Source organism: Apodemus sylvaticus, chromosome 2 (genome assembly GCF_947179515.1).
Source record: "Apodemus sylvaticus chromosome 2, mApoSyl1.1, whole genome shotgun sequence".
NCBI classification, from domain to species: Eukaryota; Metazoa; Chordata; class Mammalia; order Rodentia; family Muridae; genus Apodemus; species Apodemus sylvaticus.
In genome coordinates, this window is record NC_067473.1 from 160848029 (window position 1) to 160867435 (window position 19407).

The 19407-nt window shown below is 50.4% G+C and overlaps 2 protein-coding genes across 3 annotated transcripts; one reads left to right on the forward strand and one right to left on the reverse strand.

Annotated features, from left to right (window-relative positions):
- Positions 1–2804: 2804 nt before the first annotated feature.
- On the forward strand, positions 2805–11835 carry Vamp1 (vesicle associated membrane protein 1). The gene is made up of 5 exons (XM_052174904.1): positions 2805–3075; positions 6016–6142; positions 6330–6488; positions 7237–7288; positions 8388–11835. Coding segments are annotated over exons 1-5 (435 nt in total). The 5' UTR covers positions 2805–3073; the 3' UTR covers positions 8483–11835.
- On the reverse strand, positions 11692–19229 carry Tapbpl (TAP binding protein like). Of its 2 annotated transcripts, none has more exons than XM_052174902.1 (7): positions 18886–19229; positions 17866–18108; positions 17462–17734; positions 15428–15766; positions 13863–14168; positions 12369–12452; positions 11692–12248 (listed from the first exon to the last, which is right to left on the reverse strand). In XM_052174902.1, exons 1-7 carry the CDS (start codon positions 18947–18949, stop codon positions 12205–12207), a joined length of 1353 nt encoding a protein of 450 aa, XP_052030862.1. In that variant the 5' UTR covers positions 18950–19229; the 3' UTR covers positions 11692–12204. The 2 variants fall into 2 exon arrangements, with proteins under 2 accessions (XP_052030862.1, XP_052030863.1); XM_052174903.1 differs by lacking the exon at positions 18886–19229 and adding an exon at positions 18713–18813.
- Positions 19230–19407: the final 178 nt, after the last annotated feature.

Here is a 19407-nt window from a genome sequence, read left to right on the forward strand (position 1 = left end):
TTCCACATTGACTCCCTTGTTGAAAGATTTTAAACCTTCTGTTTTTCTCTTCTGTTCTGAGATTACAGAGAGGTGTGCCTTTAATGCGATTCTTTTTCTTTCATCGCGGTAGCTAGAACACATTTAGCTCAAGCTCAGTTAGCTCTGGAAAGTTTTGCTGCCTCTGTTTTATAATTAACTCCCCGCCCACACATTTCCTTGTCCTATACATCCCAGTTTTTCCCTTTCATATTCTTCATCACTCAGACGTTGGACTACTTGGCATGACTTTTTAATTTCCTTAATTCGTGCTTCTGTCTCTCTGGTTCTTGGCATTTCTTCCCTGATTTGTTTTCAGCATACGACCACAATTTATTTCTCTTGGAACTGTCTCGGTGGAAATTCCCCAAGGCCTCCGCTAAAGAGGAACTCACGAGGGAGGTCTGTGCTGCTCCTGCTGCGGCTGGGAGCGATCGATCCTCAAGGCCAGACCACTGGGAAATTCTTGACATGATGATTTTAGGAAGAAGAGATGCTAATACTCTCAGAAGTGAATAAAAGAAGGATTTCAGGCAAAGTTTAAAAATGCAGTTCGAGGTTATGGATTCAAATATTTAAAAGGACAAAGAGAGCTTCAGCAGGCACCTAGTTCGCAAATAATTTCAGTTGTGGAGCACATGGGTGCGGGTACCTTAAAAACTCCTTTTGTTGCCAATATGGGAACTCCAGCTTTATGTAGGGCCTTTCTGTTAGCTTTGAGCTTTGAGTAAGACCGCCATGCTGTTTCCTCTGCTGCACCGGTGCCCCCTGAGGCCACCGTGCTCAAATGCAATGCTCAGTGCCTCTCTGGGTGTCAGCCTTCACTTGTTTTGTCTTTAGTCCATCTTGACTTTCTCATCAGCTCATGAACATACTTTAAAAATGTCCACTCAGTGTCATCCCAGCACCCGGGGGGCAGGGAGCTGAGGTGGGAAGACCGCTTGATCCATTGCAGAAAACCAAACCAAGCCATACTCGCCATGAGGCAAAATGACCTAAAAGCTGGCAGTGGTACTCATTGAGTGGCAGCACTCAGGAGGCAGAGGCAGAGGCAGGCGGATCTCTGAGTGTGAAGCCAGCCTGGTCTACAGAGCGAGTTCCAGAACACCCAGGGCTACATGGAGGAACCGTGTCTTGAAATCCAAAACCAAAACCCAAACCAAAAATCATCAATTGTAAAACACAGCAGAATAAAAAAAAAGGGGGGGGGGCATCTAAAGTAACAAGTTTAGAAAAGAAAAATAAATGCCATTTAGATAGGTACCTGGTAACAAGATGGGACACAGGCTTGAATCTAGCATCATCCCCCCCCCCTTTCCTTTCTGTCTTTCTTTTGCCATTTGGCAGAAATTTTGCTGTAACTCTTAGTCAGGCACGACCCACACTGTATTTGTCACATCTGCTCATGAGCATCAAAATGTCAAAACTTGCAGAGTGCATGCCAGGCCCTTGAAAGGAAGTTGCAGAGGGAGCAAAGGCGTATCTTTTGTCTAGTAACGAAAATGCTGCATTCCCGAAGACTTAATGACTTTCACATAGGACTATAACACTATAACACGTGAACGCGTGAGTAAAGACCATGAATCCCTGAGAGAGTCTGGGGGATGGGGAGGGGCTCGGTTGGCACGAGTGAATGCCTAGCATGCAAATGGAACGGAGGATGATAACCAGCACCGCAGAGACAGCATGGTGGTATACTTCTGCAAGCCCAGCATCCAGGAAGCAGAAAGAGGAGGATCAGAATTTCAAGGTCATTCCTGACTACATTTCATTATTTGAAGCCAGCCTGGACCACACAAGTCTCTGTTTCTGGTGGAAAAAGAGTCTCTCTCAATGTCAAGTTGTAACTGTTCTATTAATGTTAGCATTTTCCCTTTCCCTTTGCATGAATGCCCAAGAATGAGATATAAAAATTTACACTGCATACAAGCCTAAGCTTCCACTAAATGTAAAATAAAAATTCTAAGGCTAAGAAAATGCAATCGCAGTTATTGATTCTTTTAAAGATGTGAGGTATAAAATAATGTTGAGTTTTACAATTGATGTCTAGGAAAGGGATACTATTGGAAGAAAGAAGAAAAGTCTAAGCACTGAGAAGGAAAAAACGGGGTTGGGGATTTAGCTCAGTGGTAGAGTGGGCAAGCGCAAGGCCCTGGGGTTCGGTCCTCAGCGGTAGAGAGAGCATATTGCTTTTGCAGAGGGTTTGGTTCCCAGCACTCACATGCACTCAAAACCATCTATAATTGAAGTTCCAGGGAATACGCCCTCTTCTGGCCTCCAAGGGCACCAGAAAGGAAAAAAAGAAAAAAGTCTCAAAAAACAAAACAAAGCAAAAATAGAAAATAGAGAAGTCTAGTTTAGTTCAGGTTTCTGGGCTGAGTTAACTAAGTCGCTGTGGTAACCTAGAAAGAACAGGTTTAGGGAAGAAGTTCGACATAGGGCAAGCTATATGGGAAGAGAAGAACGAAGCCTTTGTGGGTTTTACGGTCCCAGGCGGGCATGGTGACGGGGTGGTCCTGTGGCCAAGGGATTCATGAATATGCATTCACTGCTGAACCTCCGCGGCCAGTTGGATTCCAGCGTCTGAGTCACCTGGGTTTCCTTCCCAGGTGCTGTGGGCGGGAGCGGTAAGAGTGACAGCAGCCTCCAGCTCAGCGATTGTTTGGTAGGCACCATAAAAAAGGTCTAACTCAACTGCGGAGGCAGTCGTCAGAGTTTGAGCTGGACATTAAGCAAACCACTTTTGTATTGGTCAGTGAAGCAATAGAAATAAGAGGACAACGGCAATCGTTGTAGTTGTGGGGGCGGGACTAGCAGGACATGCCCTACGTGGATTGGACCTGGAGGTTTTGACATCATCCGAAAGGCGTGGTCATGTCTAATAAAGCCGAGAGCCGTCGCCGCACCCGCAGTAAGTTCCACCGCAGTTACAGTTCCGGGTGGTTCGCGTGAGGCGGAGCTCGACAGTTCCGTCTGCTTCAGCCGCAGCGTCTCCCTGCCTGTCTCGTTGCGTTCTCCAGAGAGGGGACGGACCTCCACTTCCTCTTTCAGAAAAATGTGAGTTGACTCTGGTCTTGGGTCCTCGACACCTCTTTACCGACTCTCCCCCGCAGTGTCCGACTCTGCGGGACGGAAAATGGCGCATTGCAGCAGCTGCGGCGACGCCGGGAACCACCAGCTCGCGCCGCCCCCAGACCGGGCCACCCCGGATTGCGGGCAGCGCCCCATCCCGCACCAGCTGCAGCTGGCACTCTACGGCAGGGCGAGGGCGCGGGGGTCCCACGTTCATTGCACCCTCCCCTCTTGCCTTTGTATCGCGGAACCCCCAAGGGGGAAAAGGGGGGATGTATAGATTCAGACAGGGAACTCGGAGACCCTTTCTTGTTTGACAGCCTCTGGGAAGACTGTAGGTGCACCTGTCCATTCTTGACTGGGCTTGCCCGCAGTCTCTGGATGTGTGCATGCCCCTCACCCAAAGTGTGATGTACCTGCCTCATGGCTGTGAGAAAAGCTGCAGAAACTTACTTGCTAGTTCGGTGGCGCCTTGTGAGCAGCTCAGAAAGTCTCAGGGGACAGTGGTAGGAGATCCTAATGCAGCGGGTTTATGCTAAGGTGATTTCCAGTGATCAGGTCCTAGCCAAAATATTGGAGGAGAAATTGGGAGAACAGTGAATTCATTATTTTATCCAAAACACATAGTTTAGTCTTTAGCTGTTTTCGGCATCTTCCCCTTCTGAAGATCTGTGGCTAGATAAATTAAGAACTTCCTTTTAGGATCACATACACACAAAGAAGGATTTTCTTTATTTTCATTTATTATCTGGATCTCTTCCCTGGTGCTAGATATATTTGTGTTTGTTCCCTCACCATCTTCCCCCCTCCCTCCCTCCTCCTCCCTCCCTCCTTCCCTCCCTCCCCTCTTCCCCCCTCTCTCCCTCTCTCCTCTCTCTCCCTCTCTTTCCCTCTCCCTCCCTCCCTCCCTCCCTCCCTCCCTCCCTCCCTCCCTCTCTCCTTTGTTTGGCTTTTCTACATAGGGTTTCTCTGTGTAGCCCTGGCTGTCTCAGAATTCCCTCTATAGACAAGGCTTGAACTCAGAGATCTACCTGAGTGCCTTCCAAGTGCTGGGATTAAAGGTGTGCACTACCACACTTGTGTTGCTTCTATTGACAAAAGGGGAGCAGGATTTTGTATTACATAAGGATTTTAACTCCCAGGATAGGTTAGGGTGGAGTGTTACTACCTCCCAACACACAGTAAGTAAAGTGAGTCCTCTGAAGTTTTACAGTTATTTTATCCTTTCTCTTCTATGGTTTTAACATACTGTGCAGTTTTTACAAGCCCACAGATCTAGATGTTTAGGGGAGGGGGAGGGGTCCTTCTTAGCTGACTGGCTGCAGGTAGTTTCCTGTGTGATGTTTGGAAGGAGGTTGAGAAAGCACGGTGGCTAGCGGGGAATCACGAGGTCTCTGACCTTAATCTTGTCATTGGTGCCACCATCCTGGACTCCTTCCAACACTAGCTGCTACCAACTCATTGAAATCCCTGCCTCTGGTCTAGAACTAGATTGCTTAGCTAGCTCAGTAGCAGTGGAGATCCTGCGGCTCCTGTGGCTTTGAAGCTCTAGTCTAGGAAGGAAATGGGAAAGCGACTGTTTAAGTGGAAGAAACCAGTGTCATCTGCTAATAGAGTTTCTCTGAGGGCCTGTTACATCTTGTCTAGAACATTTCACTTAGTTATGGAGAAGGAGAGTCTATATCTTGATTCTTTTGTAATTAACCAAGGAGTTTACTTTTTCAGCAGCTTTCTGGTGGCTTAACCTTTACTCTACTTATTCTTGGGCTTTCTAGCAAAGATTATTTATTTATTTATTTATTTATTTATTTTAGCATTTAAGAAATTCGTATTCTCCATTTATATTACTCTCTTTGCCTTGCTGATGTGGCTCTCGCCATGACAGGAAAAGAAATCTTGTGTAGGTTTAATTCTGGGAACTCATTAGCTGGCAAGTGTCAGTGAGAAGTTTATCTACAAGGTCCCACAGTTGCTTTAACCCCAGCAGATGGGAGGCAGAGGCAGATGGATCTGCATTTCAGGCTCTCCTGGTCTACAGAGAGAGTCCCAGGACACCCAGGGCTTCCTGAGACCTCATCTCAAAACAAAACAAAAGAACCAACCAACCAAAACACAAACCAAACCAAACCCTGGATTATTCCCTTCTAAGGCCGGGAGAGCTCTGCCCTCAGCGCTCAGCAGTGCTGGGGAAGGGCTGGTCCTCACGTCACAGTAGTGCAGTTCAGGGTTCCTTTTCTGACGCAGGGACTAGGAGACTCTCCTGAGACATCGCCCAGTCTGAGGAAGAATGGACAGAGTGTCAGTGCCGCGTGTACACTGAGGGCTGCTTCTAGAACTTTAATTTCTGGTCTGTGCTTTTCCGAACAACTGGTATAATTGTTTTAGGCCTGAGATTCATTTTAAATGAAACTCCTGTCTTTTCTGTCAAGAACAACACAACCAGCTCTGATTCACGGCACCTATGCAGACTGCTTTTGGTGGTTCTCCAAACTGCTTTTGCAGCACCTGTAATGTACCAATCACCGTCAGAAGCATAACTGGGAGCCAGACCCCGCCACCAGGCAGGACCATCAGCCAGACCCTGCCTCCAGGCGGGACAATCAGTCAGACCCCGCCCTGAGGCAGGACCTTCATCAGCTCACCCTAGTGTTTTCTACAAATTCCTCTTCCCCTAGATTGGGCTGTCCCATTTTATTTCATGGGAAGAGCTTCTAATGGCCAGGCAAATTCCATTTAGGTCAAGGCTGGCATATCTGTCCCCATGGCCATCGTGCCAGAGGATGTGTTTGAGTTTGCCTCTCGGTCCCTGGGATGGCGGAGGAGCCTTCCGTTTTCGTTCAGCATTTGCTTTGGTGGTGTGGGGTGAGGACACACGGGCCTCTTCTTGTCTCCGTTACTTTGTGCACTGTTTACTTCTCTCCGCAGGTCTGCTCCAGCTCAGCCACCTGCTGAAGGGACAGAAGGGGCTGCCCCAGGCGGGGGTCCTCCTGGTCCTCCTCCCAATACGACCAGTAACAGACGATTACAGCAAACCCAGGCCCAAGTGGAGGAGGTAGGCCCCCGGCACACTCCTCCTCCTGACTGAGTGACTGAGTCTCGGCTCCGTTTACCTGCCTTCTTCTTTCTTACAGGGAAAGGCTCTGGGGCAAAGGCCTTGGCTTGTGATCTCCCAGGCATTATTCATTCTCTTTGTCTCTAGGGAGGAGATCTCAGCATCTTTCTCTCTGCATTCTCCTCAGGTGGTCGACATCATGCGTGTGAATGTGGACAAGGTCCTGGAGAGGGACCAGAAGTTGTCAGAGCTGGATGACCGAGCTGATGCCTTGCAGGCTGGGGCATCACAATTTGAAAGCAGTGCTGCCAAGCTAAAAAGGAAGTACTGGTGGAAGAACTGCAAGGTAAGACTCCCTGCCCTCCCCAGCTGGTTCCCGCCTTGCTCCCTCAGAGGCAAGAGGACAGTTAACTTCTCCCTCCCTTCCTTCCTTCCCTCCCTTTTTTTTTTTTGTTTGTTTGTTTGTTTTTGGATTTGGTTTTTTTGAGACAGGGTTTCTCTGTATAGCGCTGGCTGTCCTGGAACACACTCTGTAGACCAGGCTGGCCTTGAACTCAGAAATCTGCCTGCCTCTGCCTCCCAAGTGCTGGGATTAAAGTCATGCGCCACCACCGCCCTACAACTTCTCATTTTCTTTCTTCTGAAATCTGGAAGCCTCCTTGATACGCATTACCTGTACTGGCCACCAGGGTAGGCTAGAGTGTTCAGAACCACTGAGAAAGCCCTTTGTAGAGGAACTTAGAATTTAGGCTAGCCAAATGGCTTTTTCCCCTTAGTGCCTTCTGCAGAAATTCTCACCTGGCTCTTTCCTCAGACCCCCAGTAGCCATACACTGGCTCGGTATATGTATTTAAACATCCACAACTTCTGTAGCCCAGCAGATACTTCAAAAAGTTTGCCTATCCATTGGAATTCCAAGAAGAAAAAAAATAATAACAGGCATCAGGTAGTAAACAAGCTGAGGTTGCAGTCCTCTGCTCCTGAGGTCATGCCCCTACGGGAGGCAGAGGCCTGCGGGTGGTCCCATCTCTGCTTCTGATTGTCTTCCTCCTTCCTGAGTACAAAGGGCTCATGCTCTGTCCCTGTGTCCTCAGATGATGATCATGCTGGGAGCTATCTGTGCCATCATCGTGGTAGTCATTGTAAGTAAGTATCGCTGAGGTCGCTGATGGGGTGAAGAGGTGGGCAGGTCCTGGAGTCTTCTCCCAGCCTGCCTGCCTGCCTGCCTGGCTGCCTGGCTGCCTGGGGAGTGGGGCTGCTCTGCAGAGGTATGGAGACGGCTGCTGGGGAGCGATCGTCGCCTGGTTTGGGAGGGAGGAAGGGGGAAAACGAGGACATTCCTTGATGGCCAGGCTTCCCCTGCAAAGAGTTGTGGGGAGGTCGCCCCTTCTGCTGAGGAGGTGGGGCCGTGCTGTCTGTCACTAGCTTGGGTCCAGGGGAGACCCTTGGGGCTGGGGTGCCTGTTGCTGAGAGACCTGACTGTCTAGCGATGTGCTGTAACTCGCCCTCTTGTTCTCTCCTGTCTCTTTTCTCCTTCTCCGTCTGGGACTTGCTGGTTCCTGTGTCCAGTCTACTTTTTTACTTGAGAGTGTGCCGTCCCTTCCCTGTTCTCCATTGCCATCCAAGCTCATGTCCTTTCCCCTCTGTTTGTTCTTTCGACCAACTCCTCCATCTTCCCTTCTCCGTCCTGGCCCAGGCTTCTCCTCGCTCCTTCCCTTTGTGTTGCATTCATTTGCACTCTTCCTCAAAACTAGAAATGCTGCTCGCGGCACAGTCTTGAAGTCACTACGGGGAACAGCTGGCACCTCCTCCTCACCCATGTATCGTGTGCCCGGAGCTTAAACAAGTTGTGGCCAAGGGAAGGAGGGGCGGGGATGGCACAGGGGAAGCGTCTGAGCAGTTAGCGTGGCTGAGGGGAGGAGAAGGGTATTTTTGTCCATGGAGTCTCTGAGAAAGGCTGGCCTTTGGCAGGAGGGGAGCAAGAATGATCGGGAAGTAGTAGCTTGCTGCCAGTGTGTATGTGTATGTATATGTATGTTAGTTGGGAACTACTGCCTGCTGTCCTCATTTGGAACTTTCCTCCCATACCAGGCCTGTCTTGGGTCCCAGAGGTCTGTTTAAAGACCAACTTCAAATCCCTTTTAGGAAAAGTCAACCTTGTATTTTGTAGCTACTGTCTATCTGTCAGTACGGGATTTTCTGTGTCTTTGGAGAACTTTACAACCTTTCGCTTTGTTCTCCGTAGGCCTAGGAAAGACGTACTTTCTGGTTTTAAAAACACCAGGGCACTCTTCCCTTCTCCCAGAAGCCGTCCCACACGCTTCGCCTCATGTCATTTAAAGCATTTGATGCTGCTCATGAAGGTACCAAATAATTTTAGGGAATCGGGGGCTTTGAAAATAACAGGCTTTCAGGACCGTGCTTCTTGCCGTCTCACTAGTGAGAGTCCTGTCCCGCCCTTGGTGTTGGTTATGAGAGAGAAGTGAGAGTCACATGGTAAGACCCCCAGGCTCCCACAGAACGCTTGCTTTCCTCCACACTGCCCTGTGTGTAAGTGGATGAGGCTAGAGAGTTAGAGAAGTCCACAGCCCCCACGGCTCAGTTCTGGACAGGAGGCTCCAGGCTGTGCCGTCGCACCGCGCTGCTGTGCTGTGAGGCATGGGCCTCGCATCCGTAGCTGCCTGCCACTCTTCCGTTAGTTCTCTGCAGCCGCTGTGCCCGTCCGTTCTGCATCGCCTCATGTCTTTCATTCCCTATGCATGCTCTGTGTGTTTGCTGGAACTGGAGATAGAGCTGCTCAGTCTGTCTCGGGAGCTTCTGCTGGGCCTCAGGATAGGATGCTGCATGGGATGAAGGCAGGTGCTGAGGGGAGGCACGGGCTCCTCTGGCCCACAAGTAGGAAGAGGCGGGGCCGTGCTGGGCTGGGTGCCCACTTCCCGCACGCATGCGCGCGCAGCAGCATTTCATTCTGTGGAACATCCTCCCTTTCCCTTTGCCCATTTCCCATGATCCCTTCGTGCTGCCGAAGGGCAGGACTGAAGAGCTGGAGGAAAGCAGTCAGTGCACCCTCCCCGTGTCCCCCGACGGTCTCCACCGTCCTCTGGGCCTCCCTTTGCCTGGTGCAGGGGCTCACCACTGGAGAAGAACCACCACTGTCCTCGCTGTGGCCCAGCCTGAGCAGTTACCACTGGCCAGCACAGGAGCGATCTCCTGGGTTCTGTCTCTCTAAGGCTTGGGTGTAGTTGGCTTGGTTCTTCTGGGGTGTTAGTCCTTCTACTTTCTATCTCAGCTCACCCCGAACCCCTCTGTGTCGCTGCAGTCTTTTTTCCCTCCCACCCATGTGCATGAGCAAATCTGCAACTAACCCTGGGACTTTGCAGCCAACTGAAGCCAAGCTTCCCACATCTCCTCTTTGTTTGCCATGAGATGATGTGGGGTTTCCATCGTGTCTGTCATTACCTCTGTCTCTTTCCTAACCAGTCTCACAGTTTATGTATAGTAGTAAGAGTTGTACTTCCACCAAAGGCATGTGACATATTTACCAATCTCATGTATTCTCAACAAAGGCGAAAAATACAAATTCCTACCACAACATCGACTGGATTGTTGTTTGGGATGTGGGGGAGGGGAGAAGAAGGTGTTGTCGATTTTGGCTCGAGGCCAGGCCAGATTCTTTGATCCTCCTCTGTGTGGCAGCGGAAGTGGTCTGCTCTCAGCCCTCACACCTGAAGCAGCCAGCCCTGATGTGCTGGGGAGAGGAAGGCTGACAGGAAGCTGAGTGGGCACCGCATGCTGGCAGACCGCTGCAGGCCTCTGGGCCTCTCTCTCTCCATCTCTCTCAGTTTGCACCTGCTTGTCACGTGCAAACTTGTCACGGGTTGGACCTGGAGGAGGCTTCCAGCCAGCACCTCCTTGATCCGCACTCAGTCTGCTCCCTCTTCAGCTTCCGCTCCTCAGTTTCAGGTCTATTTTCTTTAGTTTTTCTTTTTCTTTTCTTCTCTTTATTTTCCTTTTTTGTTTGTTTGTTTGTTTGTTTGTTTTGGTTTTTGAGACAGGGTTTCTCCGTGTAGCCCTGGCTGTCCTGGAACTCACTCTGTAGACCAGGCTGGCCTTGAACTCAGAAATCCACCTGCCTCTGCCTCCCAACCTTCTTTGGTTTTTCAAGACAGGGTTTCCAGTGTGTGCTTGCCTCAAAAGTGGGTTTTCCGTACTAATTCTTCTGAAATAGCAAGTTCACTTTGAGATCTATTCCTATTTATTGTATGCGTGTGTTTGCATATATGTATTTATACCACATGTGTGCCTGGCATCCAGTTCCCCTAGGATTGGAGTTACAGGTGATTGTGAGCCGCCTTGTAGGCGCTAGGAAGCAAACCCAGATCCTCTGCAAGAGCAACCAGTGCGCCAACCACTGGGCCATCTCGCCAGCCTTACTTCCACTCCTTTTAAGACATTTAAGACATCTGTTCCTAATAATGTCTGCAAAAACTAGATTCTAAACTTACAAAAACTTTTTTTTCTCAAGACATGGTTTTTCTTTATTGCTCTACTGCCTTGGAATGTACTCTATAGATCAGGTTGTCATCACACTCAGAGCAATCATCATTCTCAACTTAATTTTTAAAATCTTTATTTAGGGTTGGAGAGTTGGCTCAGCAGTTAAGAGCACTTATTACTCTTGTAGAGGACCTGGGTCCAATTTATAGCACCTATGTGGAGGCTCACAACCACCTGTAACTCCAGTCCCAGGGGAGCCGACACTCTCTCCTGGTACCAGGCACACAGGTGGTGTACATACACACTTGCACACAAAACACTCAGCACATGTAAAATGGTAAGATAAACACATATAAAGTGAACTTTCAGAGGACCCAGGTCCAGTTTGCAGCAGCCACGTGGCCACTAACAACTGGGTAGCTGCAGCTCCAGGGCAGCCAGTGCCTCGTCTGACCTCTGCAGGTGTCTGCATGCATGCGGTACACACACACACACACACCACAGGCACATGCACACACAAGTATTTTTAAAGATGTATTTGTTTTTATTTTATGTGTATATCTGTTTTTCTAGCATGTATGCGTGTGTATTACATGCATGCCTGATGCCCAAGGAGGCCAGAAGGGGGTGTTAGATCTCCTGAAATTTGTTACAGATGGTTATGAGCTACCATGTGGTTCTGGGAACCAAATCCAGGTTGCGTAGAAAAGCTACCAGTGCTCCTAAGCACTGGTTGCTCTCTCTCTAGACCCCCATCTTACCGTTTGATAACAGACCTCCTAATCCATGGTCTTTCTAGGCTCAGATGCACTGTATCCATACGGCATCTCAGAGCATCGAGCACAGGGAAACTCCGGCAGCCCAGGGAGTGTTGTCTGAGTCGCCCAAAACTCCTGGCAACTGTCTGAAGGGTAAGAACCCTGCTATCTGAGGATATAACAGTGCAGATGTAGCCCTGGCAGGCCTCAGGGCTCCTGCTTCATACTTCGAAACTGCACACTGGAGCAGCTAGGAATCTTTTGGAACCAACAGGGAGAAAGAGAAGACAGTGCTCTGTGGAAGCCACACGCTTTTATTTTGACATTAGCGTTCATGAGTGGTAACAGGCTCCTCACCCCTCACTTGCCCCTTCTTTGATCCTTTTTCAAGAGAATGTTTTATATTTGATTTTTTTTTTTAGTTTATTCATTTTACATTCCAATATCAGCTCCCTCTATCCTTCTAGTACCTCTTCATGAAGAACCCACTCCACCCCGATCCTCTTTCCCCTTCTCCTTTAAGAAAGGAGAGCCCTTTCTAGGTAACCCTCCCCTGTGGTCACTCCACCCCACCCTGATTTCTTAACACCTTACATAGATGGCGTTAGCCTCCGCTTTGATAATTCTGCCCTCCTGGTGTCCGTCCCTTTTCACCAGTCCAGGGTTCTCTTCTCAATAGTACTGCAAGCAGAGACTTGAATAGACCAGGGCCAGTACCTCACTATCAATGTGCTGCCGCCTTCAGGCCTGTCTCAGCTCCACAGCTCCACACGGGGTCCTTTACTTTGTACTCAGGCAGGCTAGAGGCTACCCTGAGTGCCTCATAGTCTTGGTGGACCTTGGCGAAGAAGCTGAGAGGAAAACAGGACAAGATTGTTTTCAATTGGGATATTTCCAAAAGCAGATGTGGGGGGTGGAGAAACATCTGGAACTCAGTGTACTGGACTTCACCCCTGGGAGCACAGACTCACCTTGCTGTCTGTGAATTCCTAGAAACAGCAGCATAGAAAGGAACATAATGCTGGCAAAGATGACTCCGAAGGCTCCGCTCTGCTCTGCGGGTGAGAAGGAGCACAAGACCACATGCTGAGCCCTCACCCCACAGCACCCCTCCACTTAGGAGGGGAGCCCTGTCCTGGGTGCTGGGAAACCCCGCAGAAGGATGTAGGCCTATGCACGTAGCAGCACCCACACTTGTTCAAGACTGTCACATTTATGTGTCGCTGTTTTGCCTCTTACTACATCAGGGTTCTGTTGTTCTGAGACGGGGTCTCATGATGTCCAAGCTGGCTTTGAACTTAGCGTCCTGCCACAGCCTTCTAGTGCTGTGGTTATAGGCACACCCCACTCTACCCCATTCTACCTCAGGATATTTGAAGGGGTTTTGCAGAAGAGAATGAGGTCATCCCAGAGACCATCAGCAAAGAGCTGGAGAATGAGTGGGCCAAAGGCGTCATCGTGAGGTGCACATCCTCTCCTGCCTACAACCACAGTTCCGCGGCCTTTGGGATGCAGTGTGTGTAAACACTTAAGGGCACGCAGGTAGCCTTTGGTTCCAGTTTCCCCTTTACTGTAAGCAGAGAACCTTGGGCAAATTGCTTGGTGTCTGCAAATGCCAGCTTACTCCTCTGTAAGACGACTTCTGGACACGGTGACGGTGTCTGTGGGACACCTCCATTTGGCTGGGTAGGAGGACTTGCCTACTCAGTAAGACCCATTTCCAAAACTAGACTGGAGGTGTCATGTGTGAGGTCATCCCTAAGAGTTGAGCCTATTGGGGTGGAGAGCTGGCTATGCAGCCAAAAGCTCTTGCTCTCCAAAGGTCCATTCTTCACGCAACCCCCCCCCCCCCATGGTGGCTGACAAGCATCCGCACCTCCCATCCAGGGGAGCTGATGCCCCCTTCAGGCCTCCACGGGTACTGCATGCACATGGTGCCCTTACAGCAGGCAAACCACTCAAACACATGAAGTGCTAAAATCAGTGTAGAAGTTGAGTTTACAATGCTTGGGCACGTTGGTGTGCAGGTGTAATTATCTTGAAGGATCACTGCCTCTCACCCCTTTCACACACACCCCCAGCTACAGCCATGTCCCCTAGGGTCTTTGTAGGCTCTTGTGCCGCTTGGCCTGTGCTTTCAGTCTTGAGGGCCCCCTTCCTGCTGAACTTGAGCTGGGCTCAAGGGTCTGATTTGGGTCCTCTTCCCTGCCTGCCTCAACTCGTCTCTCCTGCTCCTAGTGGGAAGGAACAGCACTCCTTTACCCATGGTACCCAGCTCAAGCTTATTCATGTCATTTGGGGGCTGGGAGTCATCGTGGTAGAGGCTGATACTCTGGGAAAGATAAAGTCAAGTGTGCAGAAGTGGAACTGCGGAAGTGCATGAGCATCAGCACAGAGCCAACGATGACCTGTAGGCAGGGGAGTCCCGGCCTGAATGCAGGGGAAGAGAATGCACACTCCGGTACCTGTGATTGGCAAAACCCTCATGCTGACTGTCAGGGGCTCCTCCAGGGAGACGTGGGCAACTTGGCAGATGTAAGTGGCACCTGTGGGGCCTGGCTCGGCCATCACTGTGGAAGAAATGCTGTAGGTTCCCATCATGCTCTGCCTGAGGCTGGAGAAGGAAGCACCAGAGACTTGGGCTGGAATTCCACCCAGCTCCTCTCGAATCCATGTCACTGCCACATCCAGAGGATAGTAGCCAGCAATGCTGCAGACCAGGGAAGGCAGTGGATCCTTGTTTGCCAAGTTCAGTTGTACTTTGGGGGGAGCTGGAGAAAGAATGAGGAGGAAGATTTTAGAGGTATCCGACTAGAGCCTGCAGAGGAGCCTGGAGCCTCTTAATAGTGAAGGTACATTGTGGAGACAAACTTCTCAGTGTTTCAAGATGTAAGATGTTGGGGTGAGGCCTGGACACATCTTAAAAGCAAGCATTCGCTGGAGCTTGCCAGCACGCCCCACCCCACCCTCTCAATAGAGCTGGGAATTCAACCTAGGGCCTTACAAATACTAGCAAGGGCTGTACCACTGAGCCACATACCCTGCCCTTTGGTTTTCTCTTTATCACCTCTGCAAGCCAGTGATTGCTCATTGGGTTTGTAACTGCTCTTTCTGCCTGTCCTTGATTGACTGCTGCCCCCTCAGGAAGAGCTGGGAACATAACATAGAGGTCTTTGTGGCCACAGATCTCTAGAGTGCCTAGGAATGAAGCATTTCTTTACAATGGGACAGATGTTCAAAAAAACTTGTTCTTCCATCCACAAAGTTGGGAATTGGAAGTGATCGATAGCCTGGTGATCTGCATTATCTAGTGGGCCAGGCCATACCAAGCTCCTCCAACCAGGACCGGAGGTGGCTGGTCATCTAAAGGACCCTTACATTATCTGTATAACCAGGGGGCTCCCCCAAGCTCCCATAACCAGGACTAGAAGTGGTGAATAGCCTAGATGACCTCTACACTATCTGCATGACTGAGGACATTCAGAGCCTTCCCTAGGTCCTTAAGCTAGGACAGGTTGTAAGTCTTTAGATCCCATTTTCGTGGAAGAAATGACATATACTCTAAGTCCAGTTTTGATGTAATTACAGGGGATTGTATTAATTAATCCGCGATAACTTTTCCCCCCAATTATACTGTATTTAAAATTGTTGGGGATAAATCGCCTTGTATCAAGTCTGATCCAAATTGAAGAAGTCAACCTGAACCAAGGTTTCTTTCTCCTTGTGATTTACTTCCCTGCCTGGATACCTGCAGGGTCCCTCTCAAGGAAATGGTCCAGGGGACTGAAATTACAGATGGCCAGCCCAGGTTCTTTATTCTGATCTAGTTATTTCTTGGGGGAATTCTCTTGGTCTTCAGTGAGACTCCTATTTGATACCACCCATGACTCCAGAATGAAGGTGGTGTTGGGTTGTGGGAACGCATTCCTTCTCTCAGGGAATTCTCTCTGTGTTTGGATTCTAGTCTGGGAGACCTTCCCATAGGCATCTCCCTCCTCCTTATCCCAGAAGAACCCAGGCCTGACCTTACCGAGGACGTTTAGTGGCGTGATCTGTTGAGCTTGGTACAGAGAGGTTGAGACCTGGCAGATGTAGTTTCCCTCATCCTTTAGAGTGAGGTTGGGTAAGGTGAGAGAGGCATTTCCGGCCATGAGGAGCTCCTCAGGCTCCAGTGTAGCACCTTTGCGTTTAGCCAGCCCCTGCCCTGTCTTCCAGCTATATATCAGCTGACCACTGCCTTGATGCTGCAGCCGCCACTCCACAGCCGTGAGGTCCAGGCCTGGTGCCATGGAGAAACTGCAGTGCAGGGAGACAGAGGACCCCAGCAGGTGATTCAGGGTTTGGGTCTCTGATGTCACCTGGAACTCCACTGTAGAAAGAAAAAAGAGTGACTTACAGACTTCTTCCTTAAGGTCACCTGGCCTCTGATCTGCGGACAGACAGCTCCAGCTCCCTTCACTGGGCAGTGGTACTGAGTTCATTTCCGTCCAGTGGAGCCACAAATTAATGCTGCCTCACAAGGACAGCCTGGCACACAGGAAAGCCTGAACCCATGCTCTTCGTGCTTCAGTCTCTGCGGTGCTAGGGCTGCAGATGTGTCCAACCATGTCCAGCTTCACTAGTCAGTTCTTCCCGTGAATAAACCACTGCTAAGTCCTGTGTGCACTGGACCCTGTGGCCACGAGGAGAGCAGTCCCCAGCCTTGATAGGCTTGAGACCACTGGTGAATGAAGAAGAATGGGCTTGACGTTCACCTACCAGCTGTAACTGCACATGGGAGCGTTTGGGGGTGAAGAGTGGGGGCACCTACAGCCTGTCGGTTCAGGGGAGAATTATCTATTCTAGTAGAAGCAGAGGGGAACTATGACCGTTGATGAAATAGGTCAGAAGGAAGTCACGGCTGTGTGGGTGTGTGTTATTTCATTTATTTGCAGATCTGAATAAGCCCACAAAAGGAGAAGCACTAAGTCACCCATGGCCTAGGGTAGGAGAGGCTGGACATCTTTTCTGATGTGGCACTGCACATTTAGGAAGGACCTTAGAGCCGGAGAGGGTGGCAGTGTATGCCTGTACCATCAGCTACTGAGGAGGCGTGACAGGACCACAAGTTCCAGGCCTGCCTGGGCCCCTGGGTGAGACCCCTGTTTCACAATAAAACTGAAAAGGGAGTTGTAGCTGTAGTTCAGTAGTAGAGCTCGTGTTTAGCACAAGGCTCTAGGTCCAATTCGCAGTATGGGACAAAATAATACTAACGGCTAATGTTTTAGGGGTTTGCAGGGATAGGAGAGGAGCCCCTCATCCTCATCTTCTGTGGACTTGATTTTCTCCTTTTTGGAAAAGCTGGAGTCCACTCCAGGTGCCTGTCAACATGGTCCCGCTTGGTTTTGAACCTGGTAGGAGGTTCTGAGTGGGAGAGGATGAGGAATGGGGCTCACTGGTAAGGGGTGCTGAGCACATCTATCTCCCTGTGCTCTGCTGTAACTGCCGTGAAGCACCAGACCAGACTCGCTTTCCCTGGGAGGAAACAGGAGTTTGGCTAAATAAGAGAGCAGTACCATGTGTAGACACAGTGTCCTCATGCGTTGCTTCCCCAGGACAGCCCAGTGAGCTAAAAGGCATCTCCACTTGGGAGACTATACCTGAAGATTGTTATGTTTTGACGCTTGCTCCAGTAAGGATCTCCCAGCATCCCCTCTTGACTCAGGATATTTTTAGAAAGAAGAGCTGAAGGTCTATGGGGACCTCGGGAGGACCTTTGTGATACTCGTTTTCTTCCTTCTAGCCCATCTCTCACCACAAAACAAAACACCAACCGAACAAAAAAAAACAAAAACAAAAACAAAACACCATCTTGGGGCTATGGAAATGGCACAGTGGGTAAAGGCTGCCAAGCCTAGTGAACTAGTTCAGTCCCTGGAACCCACATGGGAGATTCTACAAGTTGTCCTCTGATCGCTACCTATGTGCTGTGGCATGTGCACACATGCACTTGAGTGCACACACATGTGCACGCACACACTATAATAATAAATCCTCCTCGTGCCACCCCATTGTGTTTCCTCACCTTCAGTCTTCACTGTACCCTGGGGGCTCAGGGGTAGGTTCAGCGTAGGGTGCCAGACAGCTCCAGCTTCTGCATCTCTTAGAGTCTTCATCACCATGGAGACACTGGGCCCACCTCTAGATACCTGCACATTGCTGATGAACCAATGTGCCTTCTCAAAAGTGGCCTCTTGTCTGGCCTGGAGGAAATACTGGGAGATCTCACAGCTCACCGCCTTCCCACTGCAGTCCGCATGGAGCAAAGCCTCTGCCTGGGGAATCTGTACCAGGTCCACTGGGGAGAAGGGCAGCACACAGAAGTGAGGATGGATGGACGGCGCCAGGCAGATGGGAGGCAGGTGCGGGTAGACAGGACTGGGAACAGGGCTGCCCCTGTGGAGGAAGCCCAGGATGGGGAGCTTTTACCTGAGGCCTCGAAGATAACTGGTGAATCATGTTTGGTCTCTGTGCTCGCTTGGAAATCGGTGATGCCTTCCAGGGAACCGTCATCTAGCACGGGTACCTGCTTCAGCACAAGCAGGGCCCTCTCCCTGTCCCCACTGCTGGCAAAAGCCCCTCGATGCCTGTCTTCTGTCACCAAGAAGCAGTCTAAGACGATGTCGGTGGGCTGCCACCGTCTTTCTCCTGTGGGGGGCGCTGTGGGAGGGTCTGCAAGGAAAGTGAAATGAGCACCCTCTTCTTCCACACTTGCTTCACACACACACACACACACACACACACACACACCCCAAACCTCAGGCTGATCATCAGGTAAAGGTGCCTTCTGGGTCTCTTGGTGCCATTAAGTCATCTATAAACCAGCCTGTGGTGAGGCACCTGCTTCACAGACAGCTACTCTGTGAGTTATTTCAAGTTCTAGATCTGTCCTGCTCAAAGCCAGAGGGATTTATGCTTTCATCTTTCTGGATTTCAGCTCTGGGATGCAAGGGAGTTTCTTGAAAGAATTTCTCGGGTTAAAAAAAAAGGAATAAGAAATACTGCGGGGGGAGGGGGAGAAGGGGGGAGAGAAGCGGAGGCACTTGCTGTTCCTGGGGCCATTGACAACCATTTTTCACCCAACCTTCCCAGAGGCCTCTGCTTTGTGCCATAGCCACGCCCACCTGGAGTCACCTCCCAACGATTTCTTAGCCAGGGGAGCCCCTTCCTCTTCTAAGGGTTCAACTCCAGGCAGTGAGCTCTCCCTCAGAATGGTAACACCCTGCCCTTCCACAGAGGAAGCCTCTCTTTTCTGTGAGTTCTCTGCCATACATACCCCTCTCCAAACTTGTTACGCCCATTTTGAGTACCACACTCATTTGCTGGGCTTAGCAGACAAGCCGGTGCGGCTGCCGTTCGTTTGTTCGTTCGGAGTAGGTGGCTTCCTGGGGCTCCTTCGCTCAGAGCTTCCTCCCCACCCCCCAGGCCCCAGCCAGGCCTCTCACTCACCGGTCCCTGCCGCCCCAGAGACAGCCAACCAGAGCAGCAGCCACCAGCTGGGCTCCGAGCCCATGGAGGCTTCTCTCACTGGCTTCCTCGCTGGCTGGCGGCTTCTCCACAGCTCCCCGGCTAAGGACCTCTGGCCGAAGAGGGGGTTCTCTGAGCACCCTCACTTAGCACCTGTGCTCTCTGTTGTCCTCTTATCCGTTTCTCTTTCACTTTCACTTCAACTGCCTCTGTGGCCCAAGGCCAGGAACTGCAGCCTCCAGAACCCTGCTCCCCGCTCTCCCTTCTGTCCACCCCGCACCCAAGAAATCCCCAGGTGGTTTCAAAACCTGATCACCACATCAGCTTTCCCATCAGCCCCAACTGTGCGAAGGCTGGAGAGGGGGTGGAGCCAGAGGACAGATTCCCCAGTCATCTAGACCTTTCTTCCTTTGAGTCCACGTGAAATCTTTTGGTCTACCCTGGTGACAACTCCGTGTTCAGATCCATGATTGCACGGATGAGATGGGGTGTGACCTGGTTGTG

Bases quoted from the DNA above. Each gene is read 5' to 3' on its own strand.
- Vamp1 (XM_052174904.1), top strand. The intron at 6,143-6,329 runs GTAGGCCCCCGG...CATTCTCCTCAG, and splicing joins CCCAGGCCCAAGTGGAGGAG to GTGGTCGACATCATGCGTGT. The intron at 6,489-7,236 runs GTAAGACTCCCT...CTGTGTCCTCAG, and splicing joins ACTGGTGGAAGAACTGCAAG to ATGATGATCATGCTGGGAGC.
- Tapbpl (XM_052174902.1), bottom strand. From the start codon at position 18,949: ATGGGCTCGGAGCCCAGCTGGTGGCTGCTGCTCTGGTTGGCTGTCTCT. The intron at 18,109-18,885 runs GTGAGTGAGAGG...CTTTCCTTGCAG, and splicing joins CTCTGGGGCGGCAGGGACCG to ACCCTCCCACAGCGCCCCCC. The intron at 17,735-17,865 runs GTAAAAGCTCCC...CCTTCTCCCCAG, and splicing joins AGTTATCTTCGAGGCCTCAG to TGGACCTGGTACAGATTCCC.